We start from the raw sequence: 16190 nt of genomic DNA, 5'->3' as shown, positions 1-16190 counted from the left end.
GCCACCCCGGGTTACCTGGTGCTGCCTGCCCACCCCTGCTTCTTTTCAGACTTCCCGTGAACCTCTGATTTGCGAAAAGCAGGGGAGGGGGAGGAGCAGGGGGCGGAGCATTCAGGGGACGGGAGGAGGGGGAAGTGAGCTGGGGACAGGGTGGAGAGCTCCGGCATGGGCCCTCTTAGCGCGGGGCCCAATTCAGCCGAATCGGCTGAATCGGCCTAAAGCCAGCCCTGCTGGGCAGGGATTATCAGGGTGAGCCCGGTTGTATTGCTCTGTACAGTTGACATGGGAGAGCGGGATTCTCCCATGGAGTGGGGAGAAAGGCCGATGTGCTTGCAACTCCTCTCCGCAGGCGTCTGTGCTCTACTCCTTCCCCCTTCATTTCCCCATTCAGCAGATCCCCCACCCCACCAAGACAGACATGGAGGACAGTCAGAGAGATCGCCACCACCTTTATTCGGGGAATTTAAACAGCCCATCATGTACAATCAGGTTCTGCCAATGGGGGAAGAGGGGGAAAAAAATAAAATCACATCACAGAGTTGATAGCTGCCAGTGTTGCCTGGGCATTCACTTCTGCCCCAGCTCCCCCTGGTAAGCCGGGTACACAGAGGGCCCCGCTGGGCAGCACCCTGACAGGATTCGGAAGCAGCCGGCAGGGTTTTCACAAGCCGCTCCGAAAGAGTCTGCATTCTTAAGCTTAGCCAGGGCCAAGTTGAGCCGCTCCCTTAGAATGCACTGTTCCCGCCTGTCACCCTGGCAGCGAGAAAGGTACAGAGCTGAGTTAATTAATGCCGGGTGTTTATTAGAGTTGGGAGGAGGGAGAGGAGAGACAGCCGTGTGCAGGTGGCAATTTATTCTGTGTTAGCTTCCATCCAGGGGGCTCAGTGCAGATGCCTTTAAGGAGGTGTTTGGAGAAATGCAGTGGGGGAGCTCACAGGCATGTACTGCATGGGGCCTGGAGGGTAGCTGAAAGCAAATCCAGCTGGGCAGTGTAAATTCCTGACAGATCTTCAGTACCTGGGAGGCCTGCACTGGTCTCCCATTATTCACAGGGGATCGGTGGTCAGAGGAGACTGACTTGTAGTAGAGAGAGAACCGGATACAGCAAGCTGGCACCGGGGACCAGGGCAGTGACTGTGCTGGCACACTAGGTCTAGAGTTTGGGTCTCAGGAAGGGGACGTGCCACGCACGCTCAGCCGCTGGACAGGGAGTTAGACAGCGGCTGCTCTAGCAGAGACAGCCACTGGCAGGGCACCGGCCTTTAGGAGAAAGCTCTTGCCAGCTGAAACCAGAGCCGAGGGGAGTGAGTGTGAGAAAAGGAACAGAGTTTAGTACAGGCCTGGCTCCCCCTTTCAGCAGCACCAGTGAGCACGCGAGAGTGCTGCTAATACACTACAAACCCTAACCTGCTCATCTACGCTAAAGGAACTCTGCAGCGAGATCTCCCCAGCTCCACCTCCCCTCGCTGCCCACCTGGGCTGCCTCAGTCACTAACAGAGCCTGTGCGCGGGGGAGGCAGAGACCAGCCCAAGGGTTAGCTCAGCTACTGCCGGACTCCCTAGAACCAGCAGTAAGACCCCCCAGCCCTGCCTGTCTTAGGGGATCGGACACAGCAGGAAGAGGCTTGGATCTGTATCTCTTGGGCCGAGGGGGCTGGTTATTCCTTTGAACGAGGATTAGATTTCAGACCACACAGTCAAAAGGCAACTGGCCCCCCGCCCCGTGAGGGAGCCCTGAACAGCTGGGGCTGCTCCACCAGGACTCCAGCACCCCAGAGGCTAATTATAAAGAATGAAAGCACCAGTTTGGGGAACTCCTAGCTCAGAGGTACCGGAGAGGAACCACATGGTCAGAGCGCTCCAGGCGTCTCTGCAGGGTCCACTCTCTCATCAACTGGCATCTCGTTAGACTTTCTGAAAGTCACAGACTGAGGCCATCCTATCTGGATTTTTAATTATATGTTAATGAACCTGGCATGCTCTAGGCACTGCAGCATTTCCAGGGGGCTGTCCCCCCAACCTACACCCATCACCCCTTCCAACTGGTCGGCTGGCGCAGGTGGCGATCACATGATCCGACACTGGTCGCCGCCGGCGCTGGCTGTGTCTGACAGGTTGAGTCCATCGAGGTCAAAGTTCAGCCCAGGTGGCTGGGGAAAGAAGAGGGAAAGGGTTAGCACGTGGGAAGGCACGGCACGGCCACCCGCTGTCCGGCTTTGGTGCAACTGGGCCGGAGCCTCTGGCTGTGAGCCTAGTGCTACAAAAGGTGCTGGGCAGACGGCAAGTGGGCGAGATGTTAGAACCCAGGAGCCCTCGTCTGGCACTTTTCTCCCAGCTCTGCTGCCGGCTCAGTGCAAGACTACTCCTGCTCACGTTGCTTCTGTGGCTCCACTTCCTTTCACCCCGTGGGGGAGGGGGGGGATCCGAGAGTAATACTTATGTACCTGGGAGCTACCAGGCCTAACCTGATGGGCACCTGGACGGAAGAGGCTTTATCCATACAGCAGGTGTGATCTGGGCAACGGCACTACAAGCTCCCCATGCACACCTGCACCCGCATCAGCTGAAGTCCTCATCCCACCTAGGTACCAACTGTAAGGGTCTAACCCCCATTTGTAGCCTGTCTTGGCCTACAGCCAACCATGAGCTAGACAGACATGACGTCAGAGAGCTGGGCAGATGGACCAGCTGGGGGTGGGGGTCAGCACTGTGCCCAGGTTGCACAGCAGGGAGATGGCCCAGTGCGGACGTCAGTTACATTCCCACTGTAATGGAAATCCTGATGCCCCCCTTCTCCAGCCAGGGGCATCCAGGTTGGGTCGCCTCCTTGTGTCACACTGGTTGTCTAGCTGCCCAGGGCACACGCTGTCCAGCAAGGCACCGTTACGGCCTCAAGCCACCCCCCTCTGCCTCCCTTCCATCCCAGCACCATGGTAGCGTTCCATCCCACATTGGTACCAGGCCTTTATGGGTCTGCCTGCCTACAGGAAGTTACTCATTACTCATATTCAAGTGGGCTGGGTGCTGTGCAAACACTGACACCATCCTTCACAATTGTCTTACAAGCTAAATAGACACAGGGTGGGAGGGGAAACTGAGGCACGGAGCCAGGAAGGGACCTGTCCAAGGTCGCACAGCAGGTGGCAGAGCCAGGAACAGAACCCAGCTCCCCTGACTCCCTATCCGCTAGGCCACACTGCCTCTTAGCAAGAACTGTCAGGAGTACAGCTTTAGTGACTACAGAGGATCTCTGGCCACTGAGCAGAGTGGACCTGTGTTTTAATAAAGGGTTAACGTTTGTCAGATGGGAGCGTGAGAGATCCTGCTTCGCAGAACAGCTTCCCCTCAACCTCTTCTGTTCCTGCAGCCTCCCTTTGTGCTGCACTTATTCCTCCAGCAGAGGTGAGCAAGCTGACAGCCGTCCCTCCCTCCTGCACCCAGGCGGGGTGACCTTTAGCTCGGTGCCTGGCCTGGCTCCCCTCCCAGACTTGCTGCTCTGCAGCCTGCTAGCTAGGGTCCACTGCTGACGTCCCGCGCTGGGAGCCGCCAAGCAAGGCACTTTCATGGCCCTCTCCTTTAGTTGGCAGAAACCCAGCAGCGACACACACACACGCCTCTGCCCCCAGCAGAGCTGCTAATGTGCCATCAGGAGAGAAGTTGCACCTCCCAAAAGCCATCTGGGGTGCCAATGACACAGCAGCTCTGCCTGCAGATCGGGATGTCGCCACCTTACCCTGCAGAGACATTGCAAGGCGGTGCCTGCGAAGTGCTCCGGGATGCTACCAATGTGAAGTTCAATAAAGCATTTCATGCCGTTAATCGTCGCTGTGCTGTCAGACAGAGTTCAGCAGCTCCTCCTGCTTAAGCTCCTTGGCCAAGTTGGTTAGGGGAGGAGTGTGGAAAAACCAGCCAGCTCTCCGCCCTCTGAGCACCAGGCCATAGGACACGCCCATCTCCTCAGGCGAGAAGGGTGTGTGGGAGGGGGAGTCGGAACAGTGACTCTATCCCTGGCCCGTAACAGTGACAGTCTGGGCAGTGCAGTGCGAGAGGCAACTGGACTGGGCACTTACATGGTGACATTTACCTTCCAGCAATTCTGCTGGCTTCCTCTAGACCTTCCCACACCAGGCGGCTGGGTTAAAGCTGTCCTGACAACCCCAAGCCTCTGCAATCCAGGGGTGCCGGGTAATTTCTAGTGCACTGATAGGGAGATCCTTGGGGATCCTCTCCTGCACCCCTTCTCCCACCCCACGGAGTAAGACTAGCAGCTATCCACGAGGCATGGCCAAAGAATTCAATGGGAATTGCTCCCTTCCTGGGGGTGGGGGAAGGAAGCAGACCTCAGCAGGACAGTTTCAGTATTGGGAGCCTGAAGCTTCAGCCATATGATCCAAGGGCAGGGGGCAAAGTCCCATCCAATCACAGCATAACATGCCAAGATCCCATGGATTTTATGCAAACAGAGAAAAAGACAAGCCAAGTAGGTATTTCCCCAGCCAGTTCTCCACCTGAGCTGCTTGCCCCTGGAGAACTCTGGGGAATTAACAGCTAAGCAGAGAGGGGCCCAAGGAGCAAAGCTCAGATCCTGATCCACATGGACCCGAAGGTTTTGCTTTTCAGACAGGAGGGGTGGTGTCACGTCTCAGCCCAGCTGCTAAGTGCTACGCTTACAAATGGGCAGACTGAGATGCATTCTGTTCTGATCCCCGGGAATGCACTCCTACGGCGGCCTTGGAGTCCTACTGCAGTAAAGCCACAAGCTCACTGCTTCCTCGCTCTGGATGCCAGAGATCCTGACACTTGGCACCCAGCCCACTGGGCACGGGCTCAGAAAAGCAAGGGCTCAGCAACAAGGCCTGGCATGAGGGCATCGTCCAAACAGCCTGGGCCAGCCTTGCCCCCAAATCCTCTCCCAAGAACCGACATCACCCCATGTGGATCTGGGAGCAAAACAGGCAATGGACAAAGTAATGTCTATTGCGCCAGGTAGATTATGGGCAAGAAACTGACAAAGGGTATAGGGGAAGATCCATGGGATCTCAGAACCAGAGTCCTTCTAAGCGTGTCACAGGTGCACATCGGAGGATTTCAAGGCAAAAGCACCACCCCCTTCACCTGCAATAAATGAGACTCTCCATTTTCCAGCAGTGTAGCACCCATGACAACTGAGCAGTTCTCATTTGAGCCAGCAGAGGACAGCGGCACACCAGCTTGCTGATTACTGTTTTGGAGGGCTAAACTGAGCCACGGACAGGTTAAGAGGGTCTCACAGTCAGCATAGGGTGACCAGACAGCAAGTGTGAAAAATCAGGACGGGGGTGGGGGGTAATAGGAGCCTATATAAGAAAAAGACCCAAAAATCGGGACTGTCCCTATAAAATCGGGACATCTGATCACTCTAAGTCAGCAAGAACCTGGAATAGGACTCCTGGATCCTATTTCTGTCATACGTCCTTCCCCAAAGGAATTCCAGCTCTCCTAGGAGAGGGACAAGGTGCTAGCCCCCAGAGTTTTATGCTGCCTAGACCAGAGCTACAGCATTAGACCAAACGGCAACAAAGGCAGGCAGGGGGACAAGCAGTTAAGGGGTTAAAGATTACATGGCTTGTGGAACATAATTCCCCACTCCCCCTACCCCCACCGAGGCTGCAGCTCCATGGTCAGTGAAGGGTTAAGAGCAGCCTAATCTCAGGCAATTTATTGTGCCAGCGAACAGCTCCTAGCGATTGTTTTTCCACCCAGCGTCAGCTGCTCTGTAATGCCCAGTTAAGGGGAAGAGCCAGGGGCTGATTCATGGCTGTTTTGGAAGTCGTAGACATTTCGAAATGTCACTGCGCCTGCCGCTCTCGCAAACAGATTGTTTTGGCTCCTGGGCTCCGTTAGTGCTAGGGCCTGCCAGTGAACAGAGCTCAGTCCCACAGATGGCATTCCACAGGGGGCCTCTTTTCCTACCCCCCAAGGTATCACTGGCAACAGGAAGAGACTCGGAGCAAGATGAGAGATGAGCACATGATCAGAATCCAGGAGGACACGTGTTCTCCCCATCCCCACCCCTCTCGTTAAGCCCTCCTATGCGAGAATGTGCCCCAGGCAGAAACTTCCCCGGTGGGAAGGCTGCAGGGAAAGTGATTGTCCCAGCACCTGGGGAAGACCAGCAAACTGCACAGCTAGTGAGCAGGGGAGAGCCAGCGATCCCAAGCCACTCCAGAATGGCCATGGCCTGGTCTACACACACCTTTCATACCAGTACAACGATGCCAGTTAAATGTGTGGGATTTTTACAAATACAGTGATACCGGGACAGCCCCTAGCGGGGACGTCTGGTCTAGAGGTGCCTTACACTGGAATAGTTTATTCCCCTTCCCTTCTGGGCATAATCTCCGCTGGGACAAGCACCTTTATACTGATCTAATTGCATCCGCACTACAGCTTGTGTGCAGACAAGCCTGTAGTAGCCTCCCAGGAGCAGGAGCTCCAAGAACACTGCAGTGGGGCTGGAAACTCGCTCATCTGCTCCGAGGATGTTCCAGAGCTCCCCCACTGCCAGACTAGTGTCAGCACTGGCACCAACGGTGAGAGCACGAGCACAGACCGGCTGCCAACGTTTCTACCAGCTTGCCCCGACAACGCTGTGGAAGAGCAGAGCGACCACTCTGAGGGACATTGCAGGTGCTAGACCAGCAGTAGGAGAATGGTCCAACATGCCCAGTGCAGAGACACCTAGGAGCATTGTAAGGACCCAGCTCTGGCAAGGGAGAGCTTGTCCCATGCATATAGCCCCTCACAGCCGTACACCCCAGGCATGTCCCAGGCACCAGCTGTGAGACCAGGGACAGGGTCTATAGCTCAGATCTACCTGGGCCAGGCTTGGCTACAACAGATTCTGCCCAGTGTGGGTAGAAAGCCACAAACGTTGCACTGGCCCTGGATCAGCCACCTCCAACCTCAGCCCGCAGTGCAGAGCCTTGGAGATGGACTTGCCCCAGAGGCCTGCTCCCAGCTGCAGAGCCTGGCCCTCTGGGAGAGGCGTGCCAATGCACGGGCACAATGGCAGTAAGGCAGCGGAGCAGTCTGGTCAGGAACATTCCTCCTGGCTGCACGGAGAAGCAGAAATTGAACGCTACGTGCAATTGAGGCCCCGGAACCATTTCCCAGGTCAGTGCTGGCCCCGCATGGCATCCCAACAAGTAGATCTTGAAGCACCTCACTAGCTTATTATCCCTGAGTGTCTGGCCCAAGTTCACAGAGGGGGGTATTGAACCTGGGTCTCACACATCCCAGGCTAGTGCTCTAAGCACTGAACTATCCCCAGCTACTCACCCGCTCTACCAGAGGCATAAGTCTGAGTAAGGTGCACAGACAAGCAGCATCTGATGGATTTGCTCAGGAAGATTTTTCCTTTTAAAATCCAACTTCACTGTTCTCCTGGGCAGACCCACCTGATCCTTTCCTTTGGCTGGAACCAGCCAGCATGGGAATCAGCACCACTAGGCGACAAAGGGTTACACCTGACTAATTAGGCCTCTGCCGGTCAGTAGAGCAACTGACTGCAGAATTAGACCCCGGGAGCACCTGATCAAAGCCCTCCAGACATTAATAAAGCCACACAAGTCCCTTTCTTCCCAGAACCAGTATTACCCCCATTTTACCCTGGTCACAGCACACTGGTGTCAGAGCCAGGAGTCAAACCAGCACACAGAACTGAGTGCAAATTCTAGCCGCTAGAGAGCTCTCCTTGCTGGGAATATGCAGCGGCCAAAGGTTTCCTGTATGATCTGTATCCCATCAAGACACTGCTTGATCCCATTGGGAAAGTCAGTCCTTCCACGTCCCCACCAGCCCAAAGGCACTCAGCACTGATCTAGTCGGTAGCAAGGAGGTGCTGCCTTCTGTTGCTAGATACCAACCAATGGAAAGAAGAATAGTGGAGCAGCTAGAGACAAGGTCCAGGGTTACCTGACAGCTCTACCATCTCCCAGCAGACTCCTAGCTGAGCCTGCAGATCAGAGGCCCAATCCCTCCAGGTGCAGAAGGCTCTAAATTCCCACTTGACTGCAGTGGGGACTAAGGGTGCCGAGACCAGGGCTGGGAATCAGGCCATGTCTACAGGAGGAATGTACGTCCCACACTCACCGACTCTCCGGCCAGCTCCTTGGGAGGGTGCCCCAGGTCCTGGAGCTGGAAAAAAGACAAGAGCATTAAGGAAGAGTAGCTCCAAGCAGCATGAGTCCAGCTGGACAGCACAGCGTGAGGGGGTGGCTCAGGAAAAGCAATGCCTTGCCTCTCAGTGGCTGGATCCTGGCCCAGCAGAGGTCAGGAATGAGCTGGGTTGTCACCAACAGTGCTTCTGTGGCCTGAGTGACGCGAGTCTGGGCTCTCAGCCTGGTTCCTAGCGGACTGATGCTCTCAAAAGCCACCATCCCAGTTGACAGGCCAGGGACCCCTCAGCAGAGCCCACGGCTGGAAAGGGAGTGCAGGCCCCCAGAGATAGGCTCTGCAAGAGGACAGCTGCTCACCTGCTGCATGAGATCCAACACCATTTCAAAGCGAGCTTTCTGCTCGGCGTCACTGTCCGTAGCCTGCTCAGCCTCGAACTGCTGGCAGATTTTACCCATGATGCTGTGCTGCTCCTGGTACTTTTCAAACTGCTCTTCAGGCAGGGTGTCGCGGTGGCTGCGCAGCCACTCAGGATACTAGGAGCAAAGGACATGGAGATATGGTGACCCTCGAGGCGGAGACGGGGTCGTGCCACTCTGCCAGCTCCCAGCCGCTTACTTTTTCCGTGATCTCTTTGAGGGAGGGGTAGAGCACATCCTTGGACAGGAGATTCTGCATGATGCTTTGCATGATGGGTAAGATATTCCCCTCACCGTCGCCCTCTTCCAGGCCCAGGCCATCCATGGCTTTTGCCAGCTCTTCCTCCGACATGTTGGAGTTCTGGGGAGGGAAACCAAACCCCACAAATGAGGAGATTTGCATCCACCACATCACAGGGGTCAGAAAGAGTGCAGGCAACCGGCCCAAGGACTAGAGCGCAGAGAACGTCCCTGGGAGAGGGAGGAGCGCCCCCTCCTGTGCCACCATCAATATAAGTGAACGCTCTCCTGTGGTGCAGAAGCCAGACAGTTGTGCCCCAAACACCTCTGCAACATGATGCTTCCTCCTCTGGCAACTTTCAAGCTATTTCCCTTCAGGATCTCGAACCCAGAGGAGTCAGGGTCTGGACCGGAAGTCACCTCATCTGAGCTGGGTCAGAACATGACCAAGCTCTGGAAATCTGAGCGGATGCTTTACCTGTAAGTCGTTGGCATTCTTAGCCAAGCCGCTGAGCGTCTCTTTCAGACAGGAGGTGAACTCTTGTTGGGATGTCGTGTCACTTCCTGTGGAGGTCGGGGGAGAGATGTTAGATCAGACAAATACTCATGTTATTAAACAGGTTAAATTACGGTTCCAAGTTATTAGTGCTTCTATGTCTGCAACAGAGAGAATTTCCAATAGCAGAGATGGGACTGCGGACCCAGACTACCTTCGTAATAACAATACTTCGCTTTCTCTGCTGCTCTTTTAATCCACAGACCTCAGAGAGCTTCTCATAAGGTGCCTCAGGATTATCACACCCAATTCTGCAGACAGAGAGAGAGGATATGACTTACCCAGGTCACAGAGCAAGGCAGAAATGGCAGAACTAGGCCCTCCAGATTCTCAGGTGCACTTGGTGCAGTGACCAAGAGACCATGGTGCCTTGCTGACCAGATGTGTGCTGCTCCTTGGAAATGAGGGCAAATCTCTATACCCTCAGATCTGCAAGGCGGACTCTGGTCTCCCTGCACATCTGGAGCGAGTCGGAGTCTCAAGACCCTGACAGTCACTGAGAAGAGGCTGCTTGGGGCTGTGGACAACATGCTCAGCTCTGGGCAAACTCTCTTCTGCCCTTCGATTAGGAACGTGAAGAGGGCATGGGTCAGGGACAAGATTTACAGACAGAGGAAACCCAAACTCTCCTGCAGCCCGTGCTCCTCTGCACCTGAGCCCACGGCCAGGACATGATAGGAAGCTTTGTTTAAAGAAGACAGATTTGCTTTGCATGGGATTTTTTGCTCTCTTTAAATGCTTGTAAGGGCTGGTCTACACTAGAAAAGTTACACCAGTATAACAATGTTGGTTGGGGGTGATTTTGTACCCATCGAGTTACACCAACACAACCCCTGCATGGACTCAGTTATACTTACACAAGGGTATCTTATACAAGGACAGCTGATTTTGCGTCCTGAACTGGAATAAGCTATACTTATATAAGCATTTAAACCAGTATAACTGCAACGACCCTAGAGGGTTTTTTGTTTTGTTTTTTGCCGCTTTAGCTCAGTGGTTTGAGCATTGGCCTGCCAAAAAACCCAAGGTTGTGAGTTCAATCCTCGAGGGGGCCATTTAGGGATTGGGGGCAAAAATCTGTCTGGGGATTGGTCCTGCTTTGAGCAGGGGGTTGGACTAGATGACCTCCTGAGGTCCCTTCCAACCCTGATATTCTATGATCTGTATGAGTATGAGGTAAAGTGTACACTACAAACTTTTGCTGGCATCACTGCGACCCACATAACAGTGCTGGCAAAAGCATCTAGGTAGATACAGTCACGCTGGTAAAAGCATGTTGATGGTGGAATAACCTATATCATGAAAAGCAGAGGTTTGCCAGGACAAGCGGCATCCACACTAGGAGCGCTTTGCCAGTGCAGCTATGGTAGTGTAGACCTAGCCAAATTAAAGTGGTAAAAGTTTTCTACTGCAGCTATGCCCTAAGCTTTTAGCAGCCGTGTAAGGCTTCGAAGTGAACAAACTGCATCTCAGTATGGTGTGCCCTGACTGCATGTTTTCTACTACCATTATTCCTGGTCCTCTCTGCCATGACAGCCAGCCAGCATCACTAAGTGAAGTGGTAGTAGTTTGATTTTTTTTTTTAATGCTCCATTTTAATACCTTGCTCTCCTGGTGCTATTTGTGATCAGAAGGAGTTGGGTTTAGAAGCACACCTTAGGGACGGATTCAAACAGATTCTTTATTGCATGGGTAGGTAATCTGAGTTTGCACAATAAAAGAAGGTATCTAAGTCGTTCTTTAAAGAGGGAATCTCATTCACAGAAATCATGGGGATGGGTTACACAGGCCAGTCAATGAAACTGACAGCTGGCAAATCCAAAACTGATTAAAGGAAACTTTTTTTCACATGAGCCATGGATACTTGGTAGCAGTGAGTTCCACTGGCTATCACGGAGGCCAAGAGTTTAGGGAGAATCAGAGAGGATACGACTTTATATGGAAAATGAGTATAGCCAGTGTTAGACTGGTAAATATTAAAAAAGAACATTTTGCAAGGGCTATTCACCCTCTGCACAAGCCAGCCACTGACTATTGGGATAAGGAGCTAGCTGTGCCTGGGACAGGCTGTCCCACAATTGCTAGATTTCTTGCACCTTCCTCTGAAGCAGCTGATACCAACCACTGTTGGAAACATACACTGCACCTGATGGCCCCCAGGTCGGGCCACTCCCATGTTCCTAACCCAAGGCCCCAAACTGTCCCTTGGTTTCATATATTTCACTCTGCAAAAAAACTGGTGCAAGTTTGCCCCCTCCATGGCAGCCTGAGGGGGTCAAGGGTTGATGGGGTTATGGAGCCAGAACTCTTCTCTTCCCATTCTGGTCAGGGTGGATGTACCTTAGTGGGGCAGCACATGAGATGCTTGAGCAGCCACTGCCTGTGCTGGACAATCAATACTACAGTCAGCTTTACAATGGTCTCCTGAAGTCCGTCATCCGATGGTGTCTCAGCCCACCAAACGGGAGTTAAGCCCCTCAGCTCCACGGAGAGGTAGCAACTGTCCTGTGGCCACCCAACGAGCCAGTGATAGAAACCAGGAGTTCTGACTCCCAGGCCTCTGTGCTAACCCACTGGGCAGCTAACTCCCCTAATGTTAAATCCAGGTAGCTCCCCCTCCAGCAGAATCAATGCCACACAAAGGGTAAAAGTGCCACATCCGCTCCTCACCAACTCTGCCAGCGGCCTCTGACAGCTTCTGGAACTGCTCCACCAGGTGGGGTTCTTCTTCAGCCAGCTCCTTCATGGCCTTCTCAAACTCCGCCGTGGCCTGCGACGCCAGCTCGCTGTCAAACAGGTCCTGGAAGAACTTCTCCTGGGAGGCAAAGAGGGAGTGCTGGAAGGAAGCAAGCAAACCATGGTATCACAGAGCTCTGTGCCCCACTCGGAACAAAATCTTCCCACAGGGACCATGAGATGCACATGGGTGTTCCCTGGGCAACTGGACAGGACCAAAGCCCAGGAAGGACCACAAGCCAATTCCAGTGCTGATCCAAGCTTGCCAAGTCTGTGAAACGGAGCTGAGTCTCCTGAGAACAGGTTCCTGCATAATTGCCATTCTGCTCCCAGAAATGGGGAACACAGACACAGCAAGAACAAAGACTTGTACAAACAGAATAAATTAAAGCATTCAAAGCATTCAGGCTGGGTTCAAATTTGAGGTAGAGATTTGGACCTTTCTACAGGCAGAGACGTTGTAACCCATATGCATCCTGGGTGTGGTGTTCTGTTCTGTCCCATCTAGTGGCACCAAGACCACTCAGAGAGAGATTATGAGTCTTCTCTACAGCCTTAGCTAACAGCCATATGACTTTTAGCTCATGCAGTAGAGGCTCAAGCATTTAGCTCCAGAGATCCCAGGTTCAATTCTGCCCGCCGACAACCGGGACAAACCCAGAAATCAAAGCCAGGAGTTCTGACTCCCAAATCCAGCTCTAGTCATTAAAACCCCTCCAAAAACGTGCCCCCCACTACAGCTGCATCTGGGCAAGTCACAACAATCAGAAACAGTGACCTTTGCAACGAACGGTCCCAGACTAGCCCAATCCCCACCACCTCCACCCACTAGGAGAGCCCTTCCAGCTACTGAGCTGGACTGAACAGATGCAGCTTCCACTGTGTCCTGACCAAGCCACAGGAAGCGTGAATTCCAGAGACAAAGGGCTGGACCCCGAACAACCCTGCCACATGGTTCCCAAGGCCTGATTCTGTGGACAGGCAGCAAGAACATTCTGGCCAATCACAACTGCAGCGGCAAGGATCAAGGACAGGCAGTTCCTGAGACAGCAGAGTGCCTGGCCACATGACCAAGCCACTCTACTCATCCCCAAGAGAGACCAGCAGTCAAAGCTACAGCCCTGATTAGCCAGCATATTTGGGAGGAAGGCTTGGCGGGAGAATGGGACGCCAAGAATCCCCAGACAAGAGCCCTGCCCACAAGAGCAAGGAACTCTACCAGATCTGTAAAGCAAGGGGAACTTCTCCCCATACCCTCTCCACCCTGCACTCAAATGGACTTTCCGAGCTCATACTTGGGCTGCATCGCCTGGTGACGTCTCAGAACTGCAGGCATCCCCCACTCCAGCAGCAGGGGGCGGCGGTGGGACCGGTTTGGTCTTCTCAAAATCACCGAGTGCACCTTAAAGACAGAAGCAGGGAGAGTTCACTTGAGTGGCTATAACCATGCAGGCCCCAGAAGAGGGGGGAGACAGGAGGGGTTACACGAAGCCTGCTAGGAAGCCAAGGCAGCCAGCCCAGGGGAAGCCATGCACACTGTGATAAGGAGAAAGTCTTTAAGATCATCATGCTGCAGTGAGGGTCTGTCTACACAGCATTTTGGAGCCAGCCTCCCAGGCTGGGTTGACAGACTTGGGTTAGCAGGGCTCACCCTAGAGCTCTAAAAACAGCTGTGTAGACAGCTGTCAGCCCAGGCTGGGAGGCTCGCTCCAAAACGCTGTGTAGAAACACGCTAAGCGGCCTCAGACAGCATATACTGAGTCATCCTTTATCGTTAAAGCCATTGGCTTGCCAGCCACCACCCTCACGGCACAGAACATTCCAAATCCTAGAGTTGCTGCAGATGAGGGTGGAGAGAGATGAACGTCCAGTTCTCATCCGACGCTCGGTACTTGAATTTACGCCCACAGCTGCACGGCAACATGGCCATGATCCCTGCAAACCCAGCTTTGTGGGGCAAGTCCCCCACCCTCCAGAGCTCAAGCTGATGCACCGACACAAGGCGCCAAGCTGAGGGATGGTTAAAGGGACCCAATGAGGTTAAATTTAACCCAACGTTCAGATGTTGTGAAAGATGATTTAAAAAAAATAAAATCTAAGCGCTAGTGAAATGTTTAAAGTTCATTTTAAAAAAGTGATTTCTGTTTCAACCAAGCTGTGCGGCACGAAGCTGGCACCAGAAAACCTCAAAGGAAATCGGTCAGAAACTCACGATGAACCAGAAGTCCACCTGACTGGTTTGCATTGATATTCAAACTGAGAGAACATCAACAAGGAGCACAAAGAACGAGAAGGAAGGCTCCAGTCCCGAAAGCACGTTTAGCTTCACCACTGGCTACTGACTTGAGCAAAAGGGGAGCAGGACTATGAACGAAGCCACCAGATATTCAGTTTTTGCAGAACTGGGCCCTAAATTCTTAGCATTCATTCAGTTTAGCGATCGGAGATGTTACTATCTAGTCGAGAAAACTTTTTAGTACTATTCTGTAGTGTGACAGTGTCCCTTTAAGGATTCAGATTCCCGTAACATAGCCATCTGCGTCCAGTCTTAGATCTTGTTGCAAACATAAGGAAAGTTAGTGAACTGACTGTTACAGCATGATCCTGGCTGACTAAGAATTATCCAGATCCTACTATTTGTTACCTTGTTTCCCCCATCACAAATTTGTCTCATCCATACTCTATGCCTTGGCTTTTGGGTGTAAGCTCTGTGAGGCTGGGACTATCATTTCTTATACACAGCACCTAGGACAATGGGGCTCGGTCTGGTTAGCCTCTGGGCCCTACTGCAATATAAAATAAACCACCCCCACCAATGCCAACAAGAAAGATCAGTTCATCCACTGAAATGCCACTGCCTCTGGGGTGAAGCTTAGCAGCTGTTTAACAGCCACATAAATTTAAGACAAATGAGGGACAAAATATCTTGTATCTAAATGAAGCCACAAGGAAATCTGAGCTGACACTCTGTAATCATCTAAGCAGCAACTCAGCCCCACTAGAGTTAATGGCCAGGCTCTTGTGAAAATGCCAGGGAGTCCATAACAAGCCCAGATGGCTGGGAACTTTCACCTCTCTTCCAGAAGTCACATCCCTCTGACCAGCCCTTCCCAACCCTTGCACTGGGTGCGGGAGAACTGGGAAGAGGGTCACACACGGAATCTTCCCTGAAGTCTCCCAAACTCAGTTACTGACCCAGGCCAATTTGGCAGCTGGAGAGAGCCAAGCGGGTCAAAGACCAGCTGTTGTCAACAGATCCTCCTCGTCAGCGGAAAACTCCTACCCCGACTAATGCCAGGGCACAGATCAGGCTCCTATAGCCCCGAGGAATCACCATTATTTCTACCCCAATAGCCCCCAGTTAGGGGTCAGGGCCCCAATTCAGCCCATCATATGGCCCTTGTTATGTCCTAGCTGAAGTTTATTGACCGGTTTTACACACCTCCTCCCCCCAAGGTCTCCCGGCAGCCCCCCTGAAATCCCAGCCCCAGGACAAGGCGCACCCCTGGGGCAACGAAGGGCGCAGCAGGGGACCCACCCCAGCCTCACCGGCTCCTCCAGCCACTGCCGGGGCCGGGGGGGGGGTTGAGCCCCTCGGGCCTTGCTGGCTGCGAGCACAAGCGAGGCGGGGAGTCTCACGGGGCTCAGGCACTGGGGACAGGGACCCCCAAGGCCCCTCTAGACACCGCCCTGTCCTGCGACGGGGTCCCCAAAGGAGGGAAGCCCCCTCCCGCATATGACCCCCCCAGGCCTTGCCCCCCGCCAGGATCCCGGCCGCGGCCGCCTTACTGTCCAGCAGCTCGTCCAGCTCCCGGTCCGGGCCCGCCTGCCCGGCGCCCGCCGCCGCCATCTTCCGCTGCCGCCGCCTGGCCCGGCCTGGCCTGGCCCGCCTCCTGCCGGCGCGGGGCGGAGCTGATCGGCCCGGATCGAGCCGCCCTGTGGGGCGGGCCCGGCCGCCGCCGCCAGCTTTAAAGGGCGGGGGCCGGAGTCTCCACAGCGCTGTGCAGCGCCTGCCACCCCCCCCGCCCCCCGCGGCCCGGCCTGGTTCCCCCCATCTACCCCCACCAGGGCCAGCCCCCTCC

At 54.0% G+C, this 16190-nt stretch overlaps 1 protein-coding gene across 1 annotated transcript; it reads right to left on the bottom strand.

Moving 5' to 3' along the window:
* Positions 1-429: 429 nt before the first annotated feature.
* On the bottom strand, positions 430-16051 carry PEX19 (peroxisomal biogenesis factor 19). Its single transcript, XM_034756303.1, has 8 exons — positions 15898-16051; positions 13404-13510; positions 12043-12208; positions 9295-9380; positions 8776-8937; positions 8517-8693; positions 8134-8178; positions 430-2150 (listed from the first exon to the last, which is right to left on the bottom strand). Exons 1-8 carry the CDS (start codon positions 15956-15958, stop codon positions 2067-2069), a joined length of 888 nt encoding a protein of 295 aa, XP_034612194.1. The 5' UTR covers positions 15959-16051; the 3' UTR covers positions 430-2066.
* Between the last annotated feature and the right edge of the window lie 139 nt (positions 16052-16190).

The sequence above is a fragment of the Trachemys scripta genome, chromosome 24, assembly GCF_013100865.1.
Source record: "Trachemys scripta elegans isolate TJP31775 chromosome 24, CAS_Tse_1.0, whole genome shotgun sequence".
Classification (NCBI taxonomy): Eukaryota; Metazoa; Chordata; order Testudines; family Emydidae; genus Trachemys; species Trachemys scripta.
Note: the sequence above shows the minus strand (reverse complement) of the source record. Positions and strands in the feature narration are given on the sequence as shown.

Bases quoted from the DNA above. Each gene is read 5' to 3' on its own strand.
- PEX19 (XM_034756303.1), bottom strand. From the start codon at position 15,958: ATGGCGGCGGCGGGCGCCGGGCAGGCGGGCCCGGACCGGGAGCTGGAC. The intron at 8,179-8,516 runs GTGAGCAGCTGT...TCTTTTTTCCAG, and splicing joins TGTTGGATCTCATGCAGCAG to CTCCAGGACCTGGGGCACCC. The intron at 2,151-8,133 runs GTGAGTGTGGGA...TTCTTTCCCCAG, and splicing joins AGGAGCTGGCCGGAGAGTCG to CCACCTGGGCTGAACTTTGA.